This window comes from Hyperoodon ampullatus (genome assembly GCF_949752795.1).
Source record: "Hyperoodon ampullatus genome assembly, chromosome: 4".
Lineage (NCBI taxonomy): Eukaryota > Metazoa > Chordata > Mammalia > Artiodactyla > Ziphiidae > Hyperoodon > Hyperoodon ampullatus.
Genome location: NC_136917.1, coordinates 115,785,875 through 115,811,849, shown reverse-complemented (window position 1 = coordinate 115,811,849; position 25,975 = coordinate 115,785,875). Strand labels below are relative to the sequence as shown.

At 43.1% G+C, this 25,975-nt stretch overlaps 1 protein-coding gene and 1 pseudogene across 2 annotated transcripts in view; both read left to right on the top strand.

The window, feature by feature from the left end:
• SV2C (synaptic vesicle glycoprotein 2C) overlaps window positions 1–25,975 on the top strand; it is a gene marked incomplete at both ends in the record, with an annotated part of 166,343 nt that overhangs the window by 113,782 nt on the left and 26,586 nt on the right. Inside the window, 3 exons of the mRNA XM_079702511.1 lie at window positions 20,460–20,593; window positions 21,078–21,167; window positions 25,786–25,896. Of these exons, the coding sequence (XP_079558637.1) occupies window positions 20,460–20,593; window positions 21,078–21,167; window positions 25,786–25,896 (335 nt within the window). The remainder of the gene's footprint in view (window positions 1–20,459; window positions 20,594–21,077; window positions 21,168–25,785; window positions 25,897–25,975) is intronic.
• On the top strand, window positions 8,832–10,765 carry LOC307052207 (G2/mitotic-specific cyclin-B1-like; annotated as a pseudogene). The gene has a single exon. The product of its transcript is annotated as a G2/mitotic-specific cyclin-B1-like (transcript).

Genomic DNA, 25,975 nt, shown 5'->3' with positions numbered 1-25,975 from the left:
ATCTCGTTCCTTCATCTGGTACGTAACCCTCTGCCTTTTTCATCTTGTCTATCTTTCTGTGAATGTGGTTTTTGTTCCACAGGCTGCAGGATTGTAGTTCTTCTTGCTTCTGCTGTCTGCCCTCTGGTGGATGAGGCTATCTAAGAGGCTTGTGTAAGTTTCCTGATGGGAGATTCTGGTGGTGGGTAGAGCTGACTGTTGTTCTGGTAGGCAGAGCTCAGTAAAACTTTAAACTGCTTGTCTGCTGATGGGTGGGGCTGGGTTCCCTCCCTGTTGGTTGTTTGGCCTGAGGCGACCCAACACTGGAGCCTACCTGGGCTCTTTGGTGGGGCTAATGGTGGACTCTGGGAGGGCGCACGCTAAGGAGTACTTCCCAGCACTTCTGCTCCCAGTGTCCTTGTCCTCACGGTGAGACACAGCCAACCCCCGCCTCTGCAGGAGACCACCCAACACCAGCAGGTGGGTCTGATTCAGTTTCCTCTGGGGTCACTGCTCATTCCCCTGGGCCCCGATGCACACACTACTTTGTGTGTGCCCTCCAAGAGTGGAGTCTCTGTTTCCCCCAGTCCTGTCGAAATCCTACAATCAAATCCCTCTAGCCTTCAAAGTCTGATTCTCTGGCAATTCCTCCTCCCGTTGCCAGACCCCCAGGTTGGGAAGCCTGACATGGGGCTCAGAACCTTCACTCCAGTGGGTGGACTTCTGTGGTATAAGTGTTCTCCAATTTGTGAGTCACCCACCCAGCAGTTAACGGGATTTGATTTTATTGTGATTGCACCCCTCCTACCGTCTCATTGTGGCTTCTCCTTTGTCTTTGGATGTGGGGTATCTTCTTTGGTGAGTTCCAGTGTCTTTCTGTCGATGATTGTTCAGCAGTTATTTGTGATTCCAGTGCTCTTGCAAGAGGGAGTGAGCTCACGTCCTTCTACTCTGCCATCTTGAACCAGTCTGTCCGGATTTTCACTTTAAACAATACTGATCTCCAACCCTTAAGTGCTCCTCCTTATATTCTAACCCTCACTGAGGCTGCTTTGTGCTTTGGCAGCCCCTGGCTAGGTCTGTGGCCCTCAGAGCTGGAGGGCACCCTGCCTTTCCACTCTATGTATTTATCCCCCCAGGGCAGGTACCTTGCCAGGTCTAATTTAAGAGTGCAGCAGTTGACTTAGAATGCATGTGAACGAGAACCCTGCAGCAAAGAAAAAGTGCAACAACTTTCGTGGGCTTAGCTTTTAGGACAGGCACGAGTCTGACTTGATTCCAGCTTCCCCTCAGACTTGCAAGTAAAGGTCAGCAGGAAAAAGCCTTTTAAAAGCACCTCATCTCTGTATCCTGTGAACCCAGGGTGCCCCCCAGTGTTGGTTAGGGTTAATCACAGTCTACCATTTCTTAGAACACCCTAGAATGGACGAGGGGTGCATTTTAGCTTTGTAATTTGTGCCTGTCCTGATTTAATGTCAGAAACTTTTCCTTCCTTTGTCACCTCTGGAAAGTCAGTCTATCAGAGAGCTCATGAGGTATTTTTTAAAACTCTGTTTGGTTTGCCTTTGTGCAAACTGGACTCTGATAGAAGGAGAGTGTTTCCATGGAAACTTATTTCCCAGCCAGAATACCGCCCACTCCCAAATCTTTGTTTTGACCTGCCTCCCCTTTAAAATGTCACTACATTCATCTTTTCAAGACCTTCATAAAACTAACAAACACTGGCCAGTTCACATCTTCACCTTGCCCTCAGAAGACAAAGGCATTTATAAAACAGACTTTACCAGCAAATTCCTTCCTGTTACTAAGCTTGTCAGTCTCTAAAATTGCGCTTGAACTTCTTCAACCTGCCTTCTACCAAATGAAAATGACTGCTAGACTTCTGAAAACCTTTTTTTAAAATCTTCCTTAATCTAACTCTGTATCACAGCACACCTCCACTTTGTTTATCCAGACGGGTTGTCTGGATACACCGACCTCCAGGCATCCGTGGTATTTAGAAACCTCCCCAACTGTTCTTTGGCTACCAAACTTCGAGAGCCCCTGAGTTAAGCAAAGAAATTACTTGCTTTCCCTCCTTATCTATTAATCTTATTAATTAACATGTAATCCTATTCAATAATCTCACAATTATTGCTGCCTCTGGGGCTAAGTGTACTTTCTAGCTCATGTGTGTGTGTGTGTGTGTGTGTGTGTGTGTGTGTGTGTGTGTCAGGGGTTTGGCTAGGAGATATACAGTAGAAGGTGAAGTCCTCATTGAGGTCACAAAAGTCAGAACTATCTCTTCTGTAGTTTGAATCCTTAGAAACAGTAACTCTGGACTGTGTGGCGGTTCACTGCAGGCTGTAGTTTGTATGTGATGCATCTAGACAGCTGCTAGAGACCATTCTGGGCAGCATAGGGTGGTCACGATCAGAAGGGCAACCGCCTCAGGAAATCTCCCTTTGGCAAGGAGGAATGGCCTGCGTTTCCTTAGTCCCCAGGGTTAGGAACTCCCTCTTCAGGAGTTACCTTTTTCTGGGAGAGCTTGGCCAAGAGATTGGAAGGAGCGGGCCTCCCTGGTGGCGCAGTGGTTGAGAGTCCGCCTGCCGATGCAGGGAATACGGGTTCGTGCCCCGGTCCGGGAGGATCCCATATGCCGCGGAGCGGCTGGGCCCGTGAGCCATGGCCTCTGAGCCTGCGCGTCCAGATCCTGTGCTCCGCAACGGGAGAGGCAACAACAGTGAGAGGCCTGCGCACCGCAAAAAAAAAAAAAAGCAAAAAGAATGTTGTCTGTTCAGACACAACCAGTTGACATAGTGCTAAGCCCAAAGCAATACAGTTTGAATGCTTCCAAATCAGATTAGTTTATAAAGTATCTAGTCCTATGCCTGGAGCTTTGGTATATTACTGATAATGTCATCTTGCTCCTGTTGTCATCTGACCATTCTTTGTTAAATTGAGGTTGTAATTTACATACAAAAAGATTCCTCTTAAGTGTACCGTTCTATGGATTTTGACAATTGTATACGTCCATGTAACCACCACCCAAATCAAGATAAATAGGATATTATACCCATTTTCAGTCAGTCCCTCCACTCCCCACCCCAAAGTCAACCACTGTTCTGATGTCTGTAGCCAAAGATTAGTTCTGCCCATTCCTGAATTTCACAGAAATAAAGTATAGAACTTTCTGGCTTCTTTAACTCAGCATAATGTTTTAAAAATTCATTGAAATATTCATAATGTTGCATGTATCAGTAGTTCATTCCTTTTTATTGTAAAATAGTATCCCTTTATATAGATTCACATAATGTGTTCCTCCATTCTCCCATTGATGGACATTTGAGTTGCCTGCAGTTTTATGTGGGGCTTTTTTGTGAGGAGGAGAGGGGTTCATTTCAATTTTCCTAAAGGCTGCTTTCCGACCATTTTTTTAAAATAAATTTATTTGTTTTATTTATTTATTTTTTTTATTTTTGGCCATGTTGGGTCTTCGTTGCTACGCGGGGGCTACTTTTCGTTGTGGTGTGTGGGCTTCTCATTGCGGTGGCTTCTCTTATGGCAGAGCACGGGCTCTAGGCATGCGGGCTTCAGAAGTTGTGGCTCGTGGGCTCTAGAGCGCAGGCTCAGTAGTTGTGGTGCATGGGCCCAGTTGCTCCGCAGCAACTGGGATCTTCCCAGACCAGGGCTCGAACCCGTGTCCCCTGCATTGGCAGGTGGATTCTTAACCGCTGCGCCACCAGGGAAGCCCCCTCTGACCATTTTTATACAAGTCTTTTGAGCAGCTTCAGCTCTGCTTACATCTTCATTTCTCTTCGATAAATACCCAGGAGTAGGATTTCTGGATCACAGGGTAGATGTGTGTTTAATTTTTTAAGAAACTGCCAGTTCTCTATAAAGTTGTACCATTTTACACTCTCACCAGTAATGTCTGAGAGTTCCAGTTGCCCCACATCCTTGCCAGCCCTAGGTGGGCATGGAATGGTATCTCACTGTGGTTTTAATTTGCATGACCCTGAAGACCAATGATGTTGAACAATGGTAATTCAGTGCTAAGGCTGATTTTTTTTTTTAATCTTCAGTTTTTAAATCTATAAAGGGGGTTGTAGCCGTGTCCCACTGGAGCCTAAGCTGAGTATGTTATCTGAGCATATCTGAAAGGCTGGTCATTGCGTGCCCATAGGGACTCTGACTGCTTAGGGGAGGAGGATCCACCTGGGATACAAGGAGCTCAAGATAGGAAAAAAGGAATCTTAATACTGTATTCAGCAGGTAGACAATAGGGGAATCACTAGTGGGCAAGTTCAAAAAAGAATGGGGAGAGTGGAAAGGTTGAGGCTGCAGTAAAGCGTTTCACTGTTGAGGTGGACTTACTGAGCCATCCTCCAGGACACTAGAAAATTAAGCAGCAGGGTTTGAGGAGGAGATCAGGCAGAAGGGAAGAAAAGGTGAGTCATTGTGGATGATGGCTGTGAGTGCTGAGAGAAGGTAGTGAACTTTGGTGATGGTGATATCATGGGGCTGGATGAGGCATGGGAACAGAGAGCTGGACTCCAGGACGCAGGAGCTGAGACGACCCGAAGAGAATACATGTTTCCCAGAGTTCTGAGTGCAGGTCTTTGGAACCCAGTGTGGGCCCCTCCCACTGAATGGCCACGGCTCTACTAGGGTGACCTTGTCGGGACAGGTGGTTAAAGCCAGGTGCTTTTACTAATGGCACTGTTTCCCCATTCCTGAGGATTAGCAGGGAATTTTAAGAGCAAACTTTCCCACACTATGAAACAAGAACACAAATGCTACAGGAAGTAGGTAGTTATTACCTTTTTTTTGGTAATAAGCATTTATAAGCTGCAGGTGTTATCAGAAAGTATTTGATGGAGAATGCTGCCCTCTACCAAAACCCCAGGGGGAAAAAAACATTTCTTTGTTCTTCTTATTGTGTGCCACCTTTACTTGTTCTTTAGGGTGTGTTTAAAAGCATATGAGGAGGGCTTCCCTGGTGGCGCAGTGGTTGGGAATCCACCTGCCAACGCAGGGGACACGGGTTGGAGCCCTGGTCCGGGAAGATCCCATATGCTGTGGAGCAACTAAGCCCGTGAGCCACAACTACTGAGCCTGCACTCTAGAGCCCGCGAGCCACAACTACTGAGCCCACATGCCTAGAGCCCGTGCTCCACAACAAGAGAAAGCACTGCAATGAGGAGCCCGCGCAGCACAACGAAGAGTAGCAACGAAGACCCAACGCAGCCAAAAATAATAAATAAATAAAATAAATAAATTTATTTTTTAAAAAAAGAAAAAAAAAGCATATGAGGAGAAAAAAAATGGCAACCCCTGTAGATCAATTTCATAGCAAAAAAAATCAAAAGAGCTTAAAACTTAATAACAAAAAACTAACATAAAAACAAAATGCGTTCGTACAGGAATGAAATCTAAAGTCTTCTGAAGTCTGTTTCCAAACCTCTGTCTGAAAACAAGTTTTAAAATATCCTTATTATCTCTATCAATTTTGAGTACTTGTGCCACAGATGGGCACAATGACTAGTTTACAGCAGGATCTCATCCTGGGCACTATTGACATTTGGGCTGGATAATTCTTTGGGGGTGGAAGGAGCTGTCCTGTGCATTATAAAATATTTAGCAGCATCCCTGGCCTCTGCCCACTAGATGCCAGTAGTAACCCTCCTCCCCGAAGCTCATGGTAATCAAAAAACGTTTCCAGACATTGCCACATGTCTCCTAAGATATGATTACCATATTTAGCAAATAAAAATGCAACTAGGATGCCTAGTTAAATGTGAATTTTATAGACCCACAGACACAGAAAACAAACTTATGGTTACCAAGGGGGAAAGGGATAAATTAGGAGGTTGGGATTAACTTATACATCCTACTATATATAAAGTAGATAACCAACGAGGACCTACTGTATAGCACAGGGAACTATACTCAATATTTTGTAATAACCTATAAGGGAAAAGAATCTGAAAAAGAATAGATATATATTTATGTATAACTGAATCACTGTGCTATACACCTGAAACTAACACAACATTGTAAATCAACTATACTTGAATTTTTAAAAAGTGAATGTCAGATAAACAGCAAATAATTTTTAGTGTAAGTATGTCCCAAATAGTGCATGGGACATACTTTTTTTTTCTTTTTAATTTATTTATTTTTGGCTGCGTTGGGTCTTCCTTGCTGCGTGAGTGCTTTCTCTGGTTGCGGTGAGCGGGGGCTACTCTTTGTTGCAGTGCATGGGCTTCTCATTGCGGTGGCTTCTCTTGTTGCGGAGCACGGGCTCCAGGCGCGCGGGCTTCAGTAGTTGTGGCACGTGGGCTCAGTAGTTGTGGCTCGCGGGCTCTAGAGCGCAGGCTCAGTAGTTGTGGCGCATGGGCTTAGTTGCTCCGTGGCATGTGGGATCATCCCAGACCAGGGCTGGAACCCATGTCCCCTGCATTGGCAGGCAGATTCTTAACCACTGTGCCACCAGGGAAGTCTGCATGGGACATACTTATACTAAAAATTTTTTAGATCGAATATGACTGGTGACCTGATTTTATGTGGCCACCCTGCGGTGGGGGATCAGGGTGGCAGGGAAAGCAGGATCGTTGATGCATTAAACAAGATGATGTGCGTGAGGTACCTGGCCCATGGTGAAATATTCTGGGAATCTGCTACAGGCCTTGAATGCACTTCATCTGTATCCCTCCTGGAGGCTGCAGTGGGAAGCTCAAAGCTTCCTGTCCTTTACCACAACTGTAATCAGAGTGGGGTGTGCCATCATGAGGAGAAAGGGAGCCCATGTGTGAATCTGTAAGCGCTGGTACTAGCGTTCCGGTTAAAGCTGGTTTTATAGCTGCTCTACTGGAGCAGCAGCCTGCCTGTGCTCTAGCGCTCTGTCACCGTGGGCTCCCTGAGTTATTACATCATTTCTCTTAAGTAGCGGCCAGAGAAGGTGACGTTGAGTGAAAAACTGCTGCGCTTATCCCAGACTCAGTCACTCTGGGTTTGATTTTTCTGGCGCCGCAACCCTAGAAAACCATTCTCTGGGATGCACCAGGACCAATCATTTCCACAGTGGGTAGCAGCGAGGACCTTCTTTCTGGGCCAAGATTAATGACCCAAGCAATCAGCCTTTGCAGAGAGCAAAGGTGAAATGTAACTCTGGGTAGATGCCTGACATCTTGACACAACGGGAAAGGGGGTGGGAGGCGGGTGAGGAGAAACAGCGTTTGTACGTCTCACGCAGGGTCATGCGGCAGGGATGGGCAAGAGCGAACCAACTGGGTTTCTGCCAACAGTTGAACTGATTTGGGTTCCTATGTTTTATTTTCAGACAATCTGTATGAAACATGCTTTAAAGACATAACAAGTGCCCCTTTGAGTTACGTGTTGGTATATGAACTCTCGAGAGTTTTACTTTTCAAAAGTCCAGTTCGTGTGGGGGAAGTCTTAAGTCTGTCCACGAGAAAGTACATTTGTTGCTCTAGAGGGAAGCCAAGCTATAACATTAGAAACTGGGAGAAATGAAGAAGTACTGGCAAAGTGTACAAACTTTCAGTTGTGAGTTGAATAAGTTCCGGGGATCTAATATGACTATAGGTCTGTGTGTGTCATAGTGACAATAGATAAATAATTCTGTATTGTATACTTGAAATTTGTGGAATAGATCTTAAATGTGGGTTGATGTATATATGTATTAACTTGATTATGATAATCATTTCATAAGCTATATATATATATCAAATCATCACATTGTACACCTTAAACATGTACATTTTAAAATTGTCCATCATACCTCAATAAAGCTTGAAAACACACACAAAAAAAAAATTGTAAAGACTTCCTTGGTGGTCCAGTGGTTAAAACTCCGCATTTCCACTGCCTGGGGGGCGTGGGTTTGATCCCTGGTTGGGGAACTAAGATCCCACATGCCATGCGGTGCGACCAAGAAATAAAAAAAATTTTTTTAAATCGTAAAGCAGTTCCAACATATTTCAAAATACCACCATGCATGATCTCCTACCACAAGGAAATTCAGCTAGAAATCAGTTACCGAAACAAAACTTCATATATTTGGAAATTAGGAAATATAATGATATGTTTCCAAAAAATCACTTTTGAAAGTATTAGGCAAATACTATGAGTTTAAAGGAATCCAAGAACAGGTTATTTATTGATTAACTAAATAAGCATTTGTCGAGTGACTACTCTTTGCCACGTTTTGTACTAAAGATGAATAAGACATGGCCCCTGCCCTCCAGGAAGAGACTTGCCGATGAATGATCACTCTCTGCTGCGGCTTTTCTCTGTGTCAGGCACCATGCTAAGGGCTGTGGGAATTCACAGGATCCCAAGATAGCTCAGCGGGGGAAGTGAATGCTTTTTAATGTGTCTGGAAGAATTTACAGAGGATGTTCCTCTCTACTTGGTTAATAGAAGACTGAAGCTTAGGAGTTCTCCAAACTGACAAGGATGGGGAAGGGTGAAGATGCAAAGATGTTGCACAGCAGGTAGCAAAGATTGGAAGGAGGGATTTCTGAGGAATGAGGCTGGAGAGATGGGCAGGAGCCAGGTCTTGGAGGGCCCTGTGGCCACACTAGAGAATCTGAACTTTATCCTGAAGGGCCAGTGGAGAACCAATAAAAGGTTTCAAGCTAGTAAGTGAGTTTGTGATTCCGTTTTTCTTATGGAAAGATCTCTTGAAGGTACATGGAAGTTAGATTAGACTAGGCAGGTTGGAAGCTGGTTGGAAGCTCTGTTAAAGAGAGGTGGTATTCAAATAACAAATGCTGGCGAGGGTGTGGAGAGAACCGTACACTGTTGGTGGGAATGTAGATTGGTGCAGCCACTGTGGGAAACAGTACTTCTCTGGTGGTGCAGTGGATAAGACTCCACGCTCCCAATGCAGGGGGCCCAGGTTCGACCCCTGGTCAGGGAACTAGATCCCACATGCATGCTGCAACTGAGAGTTTGCATGCCACAACTAAGGAGCCCGCCTGCTGCAACTAAGGAGCCCATGTGCTGCAACTAAGGAGCTGGCGAGCCACAACTAAGGAGCCCGCTGGCCGCAACTAAGACCCAGTGCAAACAAATGAATAAATAAATACTAAAAAAAAAAAGAAGAAGAAGAAGGAAAACTGAAAATAGAACCACCATATGACCCAGCAATTCCACTCTTGGGTATATATCTGAAGAAAAAAATGAAAACAACTACTTCAAAAAGGTACATGAGGGAATGGCTGCTGGCCTGCGGTGGGTTCAAGGTCCCCGGCTGGTCAGGGGCTCCTGTGCTCTGCTTCTCCCCACTGAGCTGCTGCCTGGTGCAGAGGAAGCCATGGCGCTCTGGATCACCAGGGTGAGCTGCTAGGGACGGTGAACATACGCGGCTCTCCTGGCTTGCTGCGTCTCCTCTCCCTATCTCGCCTGCTGGAGTTCTCCTGGCAGGAGTGGACTGGGACAGATTTGGGGGGAGGATGGCAGTCGGTGGGCCCCTAAAATGGTGGGAGAGTTTGGGGAGAGGAAGAACACGAAAATTAATGCTGAAAATAAGGCGAAGGTCAGTATGGCAGGCACAAAGCGCGTGCCTGTGGCCACTGTTGCAACCTCTAAGCCCAGGCTGAGGCCAAGAACAGCCCTTGGAGACATCGGCAACAAAGTCAGTGAACAGCCACAGGCCAAATTGCCCCTGAAAAAGGAAGCAAAAACTTTAGGTGCTGGAAAAGTTATTGCTAAAAAACTAACAAAACCTCTGGAAAAGGCTCCTGTACCTGTGCCGGAGCCCCAAACGGAGCTGGATCTGGAGCCAGAGCCAGAACCCGAGCCTGTTAAAGAAGAGAAACTTCCCCCTGAGCCTATTTGGGTTGATGCTCCCTCTCCAAGCCCCATGGAAACATCTGGCTGTGCCCCTGCAGAAGAGTATCTGTGCCAGGCTTTCTCTGATGTAATTCTTGCAGTGAATGATGTGGATGCAGAAGACAGAGCGGATCCAAACCTTTGTAGTGCATATGTAAAAGATATCTATGCTTATCTGAGACAACTTGAAGGAGAGGAAGCAGTCAGACCAAAATACCTACTGGGTCATGAAATCACTGGAAACATGAAAGCCATCCTAATTGACTGGCTAGTGCAGGTTCAAATGAAATTCAGTTACTCTAGGAGACCATGTACATGACTGTTTCCATTATCGATCAGTTCATGCAGGATAGTTGTGTGCCCAAGAAGATGCTGTAGCTGGTTGGTGTCACTGCCATGTTTATTGCAAGCAAATATGAGGAAATGTACCCTCAAGAAATTGGTGACTTTGCCTTTGTGACTGACAACACTTACACTAAGTGCCAAATCAGACAGATGGAAATGAAGATTCTGAGAGCTTTAAATTTTAGTCTGGGTCGCCCTCTATCCCTGCATTTCCTTCAGAGAGCATCTAGGATTGGAGAGGTTGGTGCTGAGCTACAAACTTTGGCCAAATATCTGTTGGAACTATGTTGGACTACGATATGGTGCACTTTCCTCCTTCTCAGGTTGCAGCGGGAGCTTTTTGCTTAGCACTGAAAATTCTTGATAATGGTGAATGGACACCAACTCTACAGCATTACCTGTCATACACTGTCAACAATCCCTTCTTGTTGTTATGCAACACCTGGCTAAGAATATAGTCATGGTGAATCGTGGGCTTACAAAGCACATGACTATCAAGAACAAGTATGCCACATCTAAGCATGCTAAGATCAGCACTCTAGCACAGCTGAATTCTGCACTCATTCAAGATTTAGCCAAGGCTGTGACAAAGACTTAACTTGTGAACTTTGGAATACTATAATATCTGCAAATAAAATTGGTACCATGTGCCATCTGTACATATTAAAAAAAAAGGTACATGCACCCCAATGTACATAGTATCATTATTTACAATAGCCAAGATATGGAAGCAACCTAAGTGTTCATCAACAGATGAATCAATGTAGAAGATGTGGTATATGTACACAATGGAATACTACAGAGCCATAGAAAAGAATGAAATGTTGCCATTTGTAACAATGGATTTGGAGGATATTATGCTTAGTGAAATAGGTCAGAGAAAGGCAAATACTATATTATAATCAATTATATGTTGAATCTAAAAAATGAAACAAACTAGTGAATATAACAAAATAGAAACAGACTCACAGATACAGAGAACAAACTAACGGTGACCAGTGGGCAGAGGGAAAGGTGGAGGAGCAAGATGGGGTAGCAGATTAAGAGATACAAACCACTATGTCTAAGATAAATAAGCTACAGGGATATATTTTATAGCACAGCACAGGGAATATGGCCAATATTTTATAATAACTATAAATGGAGTATAGCCTTTAAAAATTGTGAATCACTGTGTTGTATACCTGAAACATATAATATTGTACATCAGCTATTCCTAATAAAATTAACACACGTTGTTCCCAGAAGAAAAAACAGGAGATATTAAAATCATTTAACCACAGGGCATTTCCCAGTCAGAGGAGAAGAAAGCCAAAGCACTGGAACCAGGTCCTGAGGCCCCTGCTGGGTCAAGCAGACCCCGCTGTTGCTGGACCATGGAGAGATCCAAGGCTCAGGACTCAGGGCAGTATCCATGACACACATACTTCAGTATTGCAGAAGTGGGCACAGCCCTACAGATCCACGCCAGCTGCACATCAGCCCTGTTAGTATGAGCTGGACAAGGGATGAGGGCCTGGCCTAAAGTAGAGGTGGAAAGAAAGGAACAGGTTTGGGAGAAATACAGAAAATAGCATCATATTTCTCAGTGATTGACTAGACACAGGGAGGGAAGAGAGTAGAGGCTGGCTTCCACATTCCTGGTCTGGAAAGCTGTGAGGAAGGAAGCTTGAGCTTGAGCATCTCCACCTGGGCTGGGGCCTTTCATGAAGCATCCTATGACCACAAACATCAGGAGCTTGAGATGATCAGGAGGCTGTTCTCTGGGTGGGTTTAAATTGGATACAAGTGAGCAATATCCGGCTATGAGGCTAATGGAGTGGACCTCTCCAGACTCATATTTCCATCCACTGTGCCTGGAAGCAAGGTGTGACGTCCCCTTCCTTGAACTCCCAGGTGATTGTGATCGCATGCATTTCCTAGCCTGTTAGAATGGAATTTTTTTGACATAAATGACAAAACTCTATCGGCCATTTTGGGCCTGAATCATGAGCTAAGCAGCTGTTTCACTTGTCAAGCATTAAACAATTTGTTCTGGATCAGAGGCTACAAGGCAAGAAATGGGGCTAGAAAAACAGGAGCAGGTAGAGAGGTCAACAGTTAGTGGAGATGTATGAGTGTGACCTCTGGCACCAGCAACAAAGAACACTCAGGCTGGCCTCTGTTGTCATAACACGGGAAATACTACAGCCCCTTCCTCATCCCCACCTTGGGGAGAAAAACTTTCTTCTAAGAGTGGATTCCATGAGCATTTCTGTGCTCTGTCATTAAAAATCTGCTGGAAATGAAAGAGAGAGCTTTTACTGATCATGAGCAAAATCTTGCTGACACCAAGTGCAAAGAACAAAGAGAAATCTTCATCTGGAATAGAATAGGGATCATGAAGTTGTATGGAGCACTGTTTAGAAAAAAATAGTTTTTTAGGGCTTCCCTGGTGGCGCGGTGGTTGAGAGTCCACCTGCCAATGCAGGGGGCGCGGGTTCATGCCCCGGTCCAGGAAGATCCCACATGCCGCGGAGCGGCTGGGCCCGTGAGCCATGGCCGCTGAGCCTGCGCGTCTGGAGCCTGTGCTCTGCAACGGGAGAGACCACAACAGTGAGAGGCCCGCGTACCGCAAAAAAAAAAAAAGTTTTTTAAGGACAGCTGATTTGAAAGCAGATTGACTGATTTGCTAACATGGAGAATAAGTATCATTTTGCTACAAGTTCTCTACCAACCTTTGGGCACTCGTGTCAGTACAAATTGTGGTTTAGAAGTTTGTTTTGTTCTGTTCAATTTTGAAAGTGTTCCATTTCTTACCATGGATCTATACTCAAGAGAGGTTTTCCTGTGGCTTCATCTGGTCCAGGCACAAGGTCTTAGAATCAGAGAGAACCTGAGCCCCAGAAAGCGCTTTAGAGTCTATTAGTCCAACTTTCTACCTAATGTAAGAATTCCCAATATTTATTTTTGTTTGCTTTTCAGTTTCCTAAAGCGATGCCTGTTCACAAAATGAACATAGTTGATTTATTATTATTCATCCATGGACATCAGCTTATATAAGAGTTTATATATTAATATAAGTCTGCAAAACATATACAGTTCCTTTTAAATAAATATTTATGTTTGTAAAACAGAGAAGGAAAGTTAATGCGTGCCTTTATGTGCTATAAGATAATAAATATGAATATATTCAGTGTGTATTTACAGAGTAATGAGCTGCCTTTATATGCATTTATAAGCTTCATTTGTATATGGTCAAAATTTGACTATCCTATAGGCTATTGTGGTATACATTTATAGAGAAATTTTTGATAAAATTTCAATTGACCTACATTATTATTATTTATTATTATTATTATTTTGGCTGCGTTGGGTCTTCGTTGCTGTGTGCAGCCTTTCTCTAGTTGCAGCGAGCGGGAGCTACTCTTCCTTGTGGTGCTCAGGCTTCTCATTGTGGTGGCTTCTCTTGTTGGAGCTATAGGCACGTGGGCTTTAGTAATTATGGCACACGGGCTCAGTATTTGTGGCTCAAGGGCTCTAGAGCGCAGGCTCAGTAGTTGTGGCACACAGGCTTAGTTGCTCCGTGACATGTGGGATCTTCCCAGACCAGGCTCAAACCCATGTCCCCTTCATTGGCAGACGGATTCTTAACCACTGCGCCACCAGGGAAGTCCTTGATCTACATTATCATAGTACTAGTAATATATTATTGTCTGTCTACAAAAGAAAATTCCAAAGGACCTTTGTTTAAAACAGACACACACACACATCTCTCTCCTCTCTCTCTCTCTCTCTCTCACATACACACACACACACACACACACACATGCACACGCACACTTTATGCTGTCAGCTTTTTTCAAACCCTTGGGCTCATTTCTGTCAGTGAAGCTTGGGAAGCACCATGCTTGAATGAGTCTTACATGCTTTTACCAGGAACTCTTTCTGGAAAGGTCCTCTCATTCTTTCTTTTCATTTTTGGAGCACTCACAGCAGATATACCCTGAAAAATAAGCCCATAAATTTCTGTGTTTCAAAAGCCACCAGGCAGTGTGCTTCTTCAAAAGTGTGGTTAGGATCACAAGTCTGAATCAGGAACCAGAAGCATAATGTGACTTCCTCCTGCTGTTGACTGCTGGCTCTGTGTATTCCAAATGGTAGGACCAGAGCTTGGAAACAGAAACAGAGAAAACAGCAAGAAAGGTCAACGTGTTGCCTAGGCCTGCTCTTAGAGACAGATGACTACGACAGTTAGTTGCACCCTCTCCCTGGGGTGTGTAATGCCAGTTGAATTGGCTCTCCCTTCTTGAATGCATGATTTTGTGCTGCAGACAGATCCCTACGAGCTCTGTGTGTGTGATTTCTTTGTATATCACTGTTGGCAATAGCGCTTGTGCCATTACCGCTCAAGATGCAACTGGCTTTGGCCTGAGAATCCCAAATCAGACTATGACTAGAGATACAGGTTTAAAGATGAAAGATCTGTGAATATCATTTTCTTTCCCACCCAGAGACACTGAGGCACTTCCTCACTGCTCTCCATAGTTTGGTTCTGAAAATTGTATGGATGCTAAATACTGTCACAGTTATCATTCCAGTTTCCTTATCTCCTCTCTTTTCCCATCAGACCTTACATTTCAGAAAAATCAAAGGCTTGCTACCCTTTGAAAAGGTTTTTTCCCCCTCTGAGTAAAAAGTAATACAAGGTGATACAAAACTCAAAAATTAAATAATGCCAAAGCGAAAGGCCCCTAATAGCTCCCACCCCCTACCTTGAATAACCATGTAAAATAGTTAAGTATCTTTTCCTCCCACTTGTTTTCTAGATATAATGATATAGTTTATGTGTATATAAAAATGAAATCACTACTATTTACATTGGTTTGAAAAGAGTTTTTTTTTCTCACTGAGCATGTAACTTGGACAGTTTCCAAATCAGTTCAGAAAAATCTACCTCACTTTTTTGCCAATAGTTATACTGTCTTCTATAGCATGGCTGTACCATAGTTTATTTACCTATTCTCTTCACCCTTGCTTCTCCCCCCCTTTTTTTAACAAATGAGAAGAAGGTGAAAAATGTCTACTGAGACGGGCCACAAGGACTGTCCTGCTGCACCTGGTTGAATCTTATGGAGCCACAGATAATACTAGAAGTGTGACAACCTGAGTTTCTAGCTGAGGATTAATGTTTCATGCTGATTAGATAGTATTTATATTTTAAACCAGTGACAGGTTGAGGGGATAACATTTTATTTCTATAGGAATAAAAGCAGAAATTCATCTGATCATTGTTCCCTTCCTAAGCTTATTGGCCACTTGAGAAAATGTATTTGGAGCCACTTTTCCAAAGAGAATTTTAGTTGGCTATGTGCCTTGTGAGTGAAGACCACTGACACAAAAATATAGGTGATTTATGTTTTAGCTGTTGAAAACTGATCTCACCTATAGTATTTATTTTTTATTAATATTAATTAATAATACTAATGTTTTAGGACATTTGTGTCTTGTACCTAAAATATGCCTTCTTACCAAGGAACCAGGTCATTAAAAATATCATATAACTAACAATCAAATATAGATCAATAGAGTAGGTGCCAGTTCACCAGTACTTCAGGGACAGAGCCCAGAAAAGAACATGAAAGCCAGCATTCTTCTCCGTGCGTCCCACACTTCTGCCTTGGCACCTTGAAAGATTTCAGACAGTCAGGCAGCTGGGGAGGCATCTGGTTTCTGCATTCAGAGCACATCAGCTTGAGCCTGGTAAATGGCCTTGATTATCATGCAAGACACATAACACTCTTATTAGTGCCACGCTGATTAGCGCTGCACAGTCACCGCTTTCTGTAATACCCTAATTGAGGTCCTTGCTTGCCTGGAATGTACATTATGTTTAGATAAATCCCTCAGTATGATATTTTAATGGGTATTTTTTTTTAAAGTCCAAAGGACAATTAGAACCACCGTCTATGCAAGAATCTTTTTTTTTTTTTTTTAAAGACAAAAAAGGCGTGGTGCCAACATGAAGAAGAGAATCCATTTTACTAAGTGCGGGTGAATATCCTAAAGCAACAACCGCTTTCCCAGTTGCATGTGGCTTGTATCATCACATTCTAGTCCTTCACTCCATGCTCGTGACTCCCCACTTCCTGATGTTTGTGGTTTGGGCTTTGTGTCACTCTCAAATGCAAATGTAAGTCATCTTGAAATGGAGCTGGGGAGGAGGGGTCCTGAGAATTCACCGCCGAGTAGCTATGGCAGCCATTGTTTCACTCCGTCATTCTCATCATTCATTTTTAATCTAGGTAATGGTATTTTAGTTTTACAAAGCATCTGCAGGGTCATTTCTTAAGACCCTCACTGTGTCTACCCCTCATTCAGGCCACAGGATATCATCCATCCGTCTCTCTCCGTACCGCCCCTCCAGTCCCAGGACATATCCTAAAAGGGCAGTAGGGTTGAACTCCTTTTCTAGGACTCCCTCCTGCTTCTAGGGCTCTCCTTTCTCTCTTCAAGTCAAATAGCTGTAATATAGTAGCAGAGATTTGGGGATCGGGCATGGTACAGTCAGTCCTGGCTGGTCTCTTCTGCTTCTTTAGTACTGGTTTGAACTGTATCTCAAACTTGGATGTTAGAAATTTACGAATTTGCTCTCTTTGTTTTCATGGACCCGAATCAGACAAGAAATTTATCAAGGGCTCTTAAGAGAAGACTCCTTGGGATAGGTACCTGCACCCCTTCTGTACTCCCTCTACACTTCCTTTAGAACCTGTTCTAGCATGAGTCATACTATTTATCACGTCTCTTAACACATCTGTCTCTTCTTCTGTACTTTAACTCCTTGAGGGCGGGAAATAAGTGTTAGCCTCTACATCTCAGCACTGTGACTGGCACAGAGAGGCACTCAATAAAAGTATGAGTAGGGGCTTCCCTGGTGGCGCAGTGGTTGAGAGTCCGCCTGCCGATGCAGGGGACACGGGTTCGTGCCCCGGTCCGGGAAGATCCCACGTGCCGCGGAGCGGCTAGGCCCGTGAGCCATGGCCGCTGAGCCTGCGCGTCCGGAGCCTGTGCTCCGCAACGGGAGAGGCCACAACAGTGAGAGGCCCGCGTACCGTAAAAAAATAATAATAATAAAAAAATAAAAGTATGAGTGAATGAACAGAAAGTAAATTAAGGTATCACTAGGCATTAGGGAAGTGCAAATTAAAACCATGGTGAGATACCACTAAACACCTATAGAAGGCCAAAATTTAACCAAAAAAAAAAGAACTGGCAAAAAGGTGGTGGGAAGTGTGTGAAGAATCTAGAACTCTCATATACTAGTGGTAGGGGGGCAAAATGGTACAGCCACTGTGGAAAATAGTTTGCAGTTTCTTATAAAGCTAAACATATACTTATTAAATGACTCAATTTACCCAGTCCTAGGTATTTACCTAAGAGAAAGGGAAAACTTTGGGATACACAAAAACCTGTCTGAAATGTTTATAACAGCTTTATTTATAATCCCCTAAAAATGGAAAAATTCCAGCTGTCCTTCAGCTGATGAGTGGGTAAACAAATGAAATATCCACACAATGAAATGCTACTCAGCAATGAAAAGGAGCAAAGTATTAAAATGTGCAACAGTCTGCATGAATGCATTATGCGAAGAGTGAGAAGCCAGATTTTAAAAGCTGCGTACAATATAAATCCATTTATATGACATTGTGGAAAAGGCAAAACTCTAGGGACAGAGAACAGACCAGTGATTGCCAGGGGTTAGGCATAGAGGAGGGGTTGACTCCAAAGGGGCAACAGGAAGGAATGTTTTGGGATGATGCAACAATCTGTATCCTGATTATGATGGTGGTTACGTGACTCTGTACATTTATCAAACTCATAGAACAATGTAACTTAAAATGTAATCAAAAATTTTACTGTATATACAAATTGCAAATTTAATTTGAAAAAGTAAATCAGAGTTGTTTTGCTGTTTAGTGTGGATTCAGAAAAAATGTCAAAACAAAAGTAGCCTGCAGCAATTCTGTACATGTTCATGTACACATGTAAACACAAAAGGGTATGCTTGTGTGTGTGTGTGCATACGTGTGCATTTAACAAACATTTAAAGTACACTTCCTATAGACCAGGACTTGCTATAGGCACTGGGGTTATATTGATGAGTAACAAAAGCAGAATTCCTGCTTTCATGGTGTGGAAAGGGATAGACAGTAAAAAAGTAAACAAATCAATGAATTGACAGCTTTCGATAGCAGTAAGTGCCGTGGAGACAATAAAGCAGGTCTTGATGATAAGAGTGGGATTGGGTGTTCAGGCCTCTCTGAAGAGAGGACCTTAAACTGAGACCTGGAAAGTATAAAGGAGGCATGCATGTATGCAAATACTCAGGCAGAGGAGTCCAGGCAGGGAAAACGTCAAACACAAAGACCCCGAGGGGACTCCTTTGAGGACAAGAAATACTGAAAAATCCTCTCACTCCAAAACTCATAGAAAGGCTGGCTGACATACAACCACCATCCTTTCAATGCATGGCTGGGCTTCCTAGGAAATAAGGCAGAGCCCCTAAAATGGAATTAAGCTTTGTGTATTCAGAGAACTTGAAGCAGGTCGGTGGGATGGACCAAGTGAAGGAGGGGACCAGCAGAAGATGAGCTCAGATACGTAGGTGGGGATCAGTTTCTGTTGGCTCCAGCACTTTTAAAAAAGAATTCCTTTATATGAAGCTCTTAGATCAAATGTGAAGTGAACAAGGTATGTTTTCTTAGTTCCATCATATGATTTCTTCTGTGTTTTGGATATTTGAGATGTTTGAACTTCTGCTACATAAAACATTGAGAGTAGACATCCCCTCCTAAAGTTTATGTTGTAGTTAATTTAGCAGTCCACATAGTCCTCAGGTATTAAATTACCAGAAAATGCTTATGAATCTAAGATTGATGTAGCGTGTTTATATGATGTAGGTGTTTATATGATTTATCAACAAAGTCTGTGTTTGAGTAAGCACAGACATGCGGACATGTGTGGTATAAGATTCTGCCTCAGATCCCGGTGGAGAAGATTCTGGTGCATAACTTCAGCTGCGTGGCCTTGAGGAACTCATGTCACCTCCAGAATCTCACTTGGCTCCTGTGCGAACAATGAATAATTATACTACTCTCCCAGGGATGGAATGTAGACTATCTGACTTCTGCTCACAGCAGCCTTCTAAATACCAAGCATTGCAAAAATTAGAATTTTGCCTCACATAATTAATCTATGCCTCCATAAATCTCTTCTCTGTTTTCAATTAGATTTGATATGCTTCATTCTTTCTCCTTTAGAGTCATGGTGGAATTTTGCTTTCAACCATTTTACATTCATTCAAATATTGCTTTTCTTTTAGTTCTTGAGAGATTTCCATTGGTATCCCATTTGCTTGTTTTCATTATATTATAATAAAAAAACTGTTTAGAAATTTAAAATTCTCTTGATCTAGTGTATGGCATGTGCATGTGGAAAGGTTGGCAAACGCCAGTTCTTAATCATTGCACTGGTCAGCATGCTGGAAAGAAACCAGTGACACCCTCAGAGGGGGTTGCTGAAAAGAGCCACATGGGAGCAGTTAAGAGAAACCAGTACAGAATAATAAAGTACCTCGGAGCTAGTAGCAGAAGGGCATCCTGTGCCCACTTATGCCTCAAAGGGCAAGGAGAGACAGGGATTGCCAGAACCTGACAAGAGCTGTGGTGGTTTCACGAGAAGCTTCCAGGGGATGAGCACACCCACTGTCAAACCTCCACGCAGCCAGGAGGAGGGGAAAAGGGAAGCAAGGGGAATAAATATCCTGCACCCTGCTGCCAACCTCTGTTCTCCTGCCAGTGCTTCCTTTATTCAAACCCAACTGGAAGTTGGTGGGCATGGGGGCCAGTTGGTATGGTCCATAGAGGGCCATTTCCTGGCACACAGCAGAGACAAGAGTGCAGAGTGGTCTGCTAGAGACAGAAGATACCCAGCCCAGGGCTCTGTTGGAAAAAGCACTGTCCCAAATTCATTTACCTTGGCCTTTGGAGTTTGGTTGTTCAGCAACACACCGCGTCCGTAGGTGCAGACCCCTTTGATTCCAAGCATTTTTCTTCCCAGCACTGCTGTTGGCCGTCTTCAAGCTGAACTGGTCACTGTGGCTGATGCCCATATCAGCTCATTCTTCTGGGGGTGGTAAGATTTGACTATGAATCAATTTGAGGTATGGACACTCACAGTGATGTGGGGACCTCGCTGTCCCAGCAGGCAGTCTGGAGAGGGCTCTCCTCACCCCTCCTGTCTTCCTTTTCCAGGATGGAGCTTCAACATGGGGTCCGCCTACGAGTTTCATAGTTGGCGTGTGTTCATCATCGTCTGCGCCCTCCCCTGCGTCTCCTCAGTGGTGGCCCTCACGTTCATGCCTGAAAGCCCACGGTTCTTGTTGGAGGTAACGCTCGTCATTACAAATATTCAAAGAAACCGCATACAGTGGAATGAGTCCCTTCCAATTCTAGGAAACTATGTTTGCCTCTTCGGTGGTACATTTTTCCTTCCTACTACGGAACCATGGAGGGTTTGGTTTCATGGGGTCATGCTTTCGACAACCAGCATGTGAAAAAGCTGCCTCGTGGCCAGAAAGCACTAATGTTCCTCCTCAAGCAAGTCATTTCCCTCAACGAAGAGAATGTGGCTTCTTGCTTTATAAATGAACCTTACTATCCAAAGGTGCTAGGTCTAGTTAGAGGCACATCCCTTGAGCTGCTAATGCACTCAAGGATATCCAAGTAGCCTCTGTGTTCCAATGGGACGAACCTAAATGCATTTGCACTGTTACACCCAATTGGATCTGACAACACCACGTGGTTATTGGAAAATCAGGGCGTATGTGTGTTTCACCTCCTGGCCCTTCACTGTCTACTCATATCTGTTAGGTTGGAAAACATGATGAAGCCTGGATGATTCTGAAGTTAATTCATGACACAAACATGAGAGCACGGGGTCAGCCTGAGAAAGTCTTCACGGTGAGTACTGCTTCTCAGTGAATCCTCCACACCAGAGGTCGAGAAACCTTTTCTGAAAAGGCCTGGTTGTAAATTGTTCTCTCGCTGCGCCAGCCGCTCGTCTTTCATACTTGTCATTTTACCTATGCCTGCCGTGCTGCTGTTGTATATGCTATTCCCTCTGCATGAAATGTTCTTCCATCCTCTGGTTACAAAATTTATTCTCAACGGGAAAACTAGTCTAAACGAATGAAAATTGGATGCATGGAATTTTTTGGAAAGAACAATTTTTTTCCCCAGCACCTCCACCAAAATAAAAAAGAACAGTGGTTTTTAAATCCTTCGATATATGCAGCATAGACAAAAAATGTTTTGTCTAAAATAGGTGTAAAGGGGATATATGCAAGATCTTCAGTATCTTATAAATAATATCAATTATAGTTCTTAAAATAAGTAAAATAGTTCCTGATTAAACAGTCCTCTGAAATCTTATTTATTCATTTCATTTTTTAATAGGAAATGGATTTTTCATAGTGTGAAGATAGACTTCAGTCTAGCCTCTGTTCAAATTATCACAGATTCTCAATTAATAAAAATTTTTTCTACAGTGTAATGGAGAAATGAAGATCAATAATGGATGTCCTCCACTGAGGCCCTGGGAGCCTTTGAGTAGGCCCTTCTTTTGAGTAAATTAACAATAAAGGAAGAATTTTTTTTTTTTTTTGGCTGAATCCCACGGCATGGGGGATCTTAGTTCCCTGACCAGGGATCAAACCCGCGCATCCTGCAGTGGAAGTGCGGAGTCTTAACCATTGGACCACAAGGGAAGTCCAGGAAATTTTATTTTAAATAAATTTATTTATTTATTTAAAATTGATTTATTGATTTATTTTTTTGGCTACGTTGGGTCTTTGTTGCTGCACACAGGCTTTCTCTAGTTGTGCTGAGGGAGGCTACTCTTTGTTGCGGTGTGTGGGCTTCTCAATGCGGTGGCTTCTCTTGTTGCGGAGCACGGGCTCTAGGCTTGTGGGCTTCAGTAGTTGGGGCTCGTGGGCTCTAGAGCGCAGGCTCTGTAGCTGTGGCTCACAGGCTTAGTTGCTCCACAGCATGTGGGATCTTCCCGGACCAGGGCTCGAACCTGTGTCCCCTGCATTGGCAGGAAGATTCTTAACCACTGCGTCACCAGGGAAGCCCCAAAAATATTTTTAAATTAAAGGATCATAAGGCAAGAAGAATGTTGAGATGTAATTTAGATACTCAGTGTCCCTAACCCTTCTCAGCTAGATGAGGATAAACCCTTTACCCACGACTTCTGAGAAGGTATCTCTGTAGGGCCTCATTGTCCTGCTAACCTGCTTTTTCTTCCAGAAGGTCTGAGTTACCAAGTTCACTCATGGTCATCCACGTTAATATTACTGTATAAACGTTAAGTGGGAATAAGGTGGGAACACTCTAAAAGAATGGGTAATCTCGAAGTCATTTATATGTAACTTTCAAAGTCATTACATGATTCCACCATGACACATTTGTCTTTTTCTTTGTTATATCTATTGATACAATACAGTGAATTCACATGCCTTCCTTCTCTCCTTTTTAAGCTTTTCTTCCTATGTGCCTACTTTAAATATTGTTTTTCAGGGCTTTATTTGCAGCTAGCTTCCCTTTTAACCCTGCACACTCTCCTTAGCTTATCTCAGCTACTTCCTAGATCTCTCTCCCCTAATGGACAAATCTCCTGAGCTCCAGACGTGCATGTTGAAGGGCTTTGTGGCCATACTCCTATGTACCATAGGCCCTTCAAATTCTGAATTTCTAAATCTGAACTTCTCACCTTAAGAGTTTCCAAACCTTTTCCTTGTTAAAATTCTATCAGCAGGTACCACCAACACCACCCAAACCAGAACCCTGAAAACTATCCTATTTCTTTCTTTCCTTTATCTCCAGTATGTCCAAGAAATCACTGTGTCCTATTAGCCACCATCCTAAATATCTCTCATTATTGTCTCTTACCTTTCCACCCTTCCTGCCACTGATTTGGTTCAGCCCTCCTTACTCACTGCCCTCTGCCCTTGCACTATTCTTCAGGAATAGCAAATGCTATGTAGTTTCCAATACACTCTTTTCTCTCACACCTCTGGACATTTGTACATGATATCCCTCCCACTTGGAATGCCCTTCAAGTAGTTGACACACATGACAAATGACATACTTTTCCATAAACTCCAACTCAAATTCCACAGTCCATGAAGGCTTTTTTCTCACTCTTGGGTCAACTTGGGTGTTCTGTACAATATGTCTCTCCCATCTGATATAGATTTCCATTCGAGTACTTTCTAATTTTGTCTGGTAATTGCTTGGACGGTGTGATGTTTTATATTTGCAAGTCCGGGGACTAGTGCCAGGCCTGGCTTCCCAAGGGTGCCAGTTAAAGAATGCACAAACATTGATGAGTGGAGAAGAAGCCTCCCAAAAGTAATATGTCAAGTCAGAATGGCTATCATCAAAAAGAATACAAATAACAAATGTTGGCTGGGATGTGGAGAAAAGGGAACCCTCGTACACTGCTGGTAGGAATGTAAATTGGTGTAGCCGATGTAGAAAACAGTATGGAGTTACCTCAAAAAGCTAAAAATAGAACTACCATATGATCCAGCAATTCCACTACTGGGTATATATCCAAAAAAACCAAACACACTAATTTGAAAAGATACATAACACCCCAGTGTTTATAGCAGCATTATTTACAATTGCCAAGGTATGGAAGAAACCTAAGTGTCCATCAACAAATGAATGGATAAAGAAGATGTGGTATGTATATATAATGGAATATTACTCAGCCATAAAAAAAGAATGAAAGTTTGCCATTTTCAGCAACATGGATGGACTTGGAGGGCATTATGCTAAGTGAAATAAGTCAGAGAAAGACAAATACTGTATGATATCACTTATATGTGGAATCTAAAAAAATACAACAAGCTAATGAATATAACAAAACAGAAACAAACTCACAGCTACAGAGAACAAACTAGTGGTTACCAGTGGGGAGAGTTAAAGGAGGAGGGGCAAGATAGGGGTAGGAGAAAGAAAGGGGTTATTATGGGATTATATGAAATCACTTGTGTGAAACTTTTGAAAACTGTAAAGCACTGTAGAATTTAATGAATCTTTCATTCAATACAAAAGAAAAAAAGAAGAAGAAGAATACCTCTGTGATTTAAAAAAAGGAATTCTGGAATATCACAAAATAATGCCTACATAGATGATTTGGAGCTGACTCTATTTGGAATCCCAGACATTAACTCAGACATTATTGTCATTAAATATGGACATCTTTGTTTACATAGCCGTGAAGAGGCTACTGCCCACCTGGTATAATTTGAAAGATACCAAGGGTCCCCAAATCACCTCTGTCAAAAGCCAGTCTTGGCACCTGGAGTCTCATGATAGAAGTGCTCCTTTGGATGTTGGCAGACTCTCCAGAAAGATCTGTTCAGGAGTTATCCCTGGCAGGGGTAATGTGTACACATTCCTGTGTCCTCTCTCAGGTGTATCAAAAGCAGGTAGATGTTGACTAACAGGGTCAGATGGGACAGGTCCACAAAGCAACCATGCTTTTTTTTTTTCTCTCTCTCTCTCTTTTCAGGCTTCATTCTCTGTGTTAGAAGCATTGCTTCTCCTGACTCTTCGTTCTTTTCCTTAGCAAAAGGAGGCTAGTTTAAGTCATGGATACAGCTTCAGGCTGATCCTCCATCATTTCTTCCCCTTCTAACCTTGAAGAGTCCATGTTGAGGCTTGTAATTGAAGCTCATTCACTGGACCTCACCTCATGGTCACCTGCGGATACTTGCTGACCAGGCACTGTCAGGGACTGTGGGAGAAGGAAGCAAGGGTCACAGGGATGCTCTAAGAATGGAAGTTTGATGGGAAAGCTTTAAGAACTATGTTTAGGGGCCAAATTCATCAAATAAGCAGATTCCAAAGAAAAGCGTGTTCAGTCATTTTAGTCTAAGCAAAGTAATTCTTAATCCAGAAGCGAATCTATCTGGATGTTTAATCTGCTAATGTACGCCTTTTTAAAAAATTTTATTTTATTGAAGTACAGTTGACTTACAATCTTGTGTTAATTTCTACGGTACAGCAAAGTGATTCTGTTATACATGTATATTCATTCTTTTTCATATTCTTTTCCATTACGGTTTATCACAGGATATTGAATGTAGTTCCCTGTGCTATACAGTAGGAGCTTGTTGTTTATCCGTTCTCTATATAATAGTTTGCTTCTCCTAATCCCAAAATCCCAATCCATCCCTCCCCAACCCCCTAATGTGTGCCTTTTTACTAGTGATTCAGAGAAGAGTATTTTGTTTTCATATTATTCCATTACTACTTACTCTTCCCCCTCTTCTTTAGGGTATTCCCTCCCATTTGTTCTTTTTTTCCCCCATTCATTCTTTATTCAGTTCTTTTGAGTCTGTGTACTTACACCAGTGGTCTCATATATGTATGGATGCCTGCTTGTGTATCAAATACCTGCTTCCTTTTCATTGGAGTCAGCTTTCACTCCTTTAAAAACAAATTGTAAACTCCACCAACTTCAGAGAAGAGAACTCAACACTTTGCCCTCTGTTGCTCCTTACAGGTAAACAGAATCAAAACCCCAAGACAAATAGATGAGCTGATCGAAATCGAGAGTGACACAGGAACATGGTACAGGAGGTGTTTTGTTCGGATCCGCACAGAACTGTATGGAGTAAGTAACAAGCCCATCCTGACTTGCTGGCCAACTTGGTACTTGAGGTTAGGCAGAAACAGGATTGACTGAATCTGTC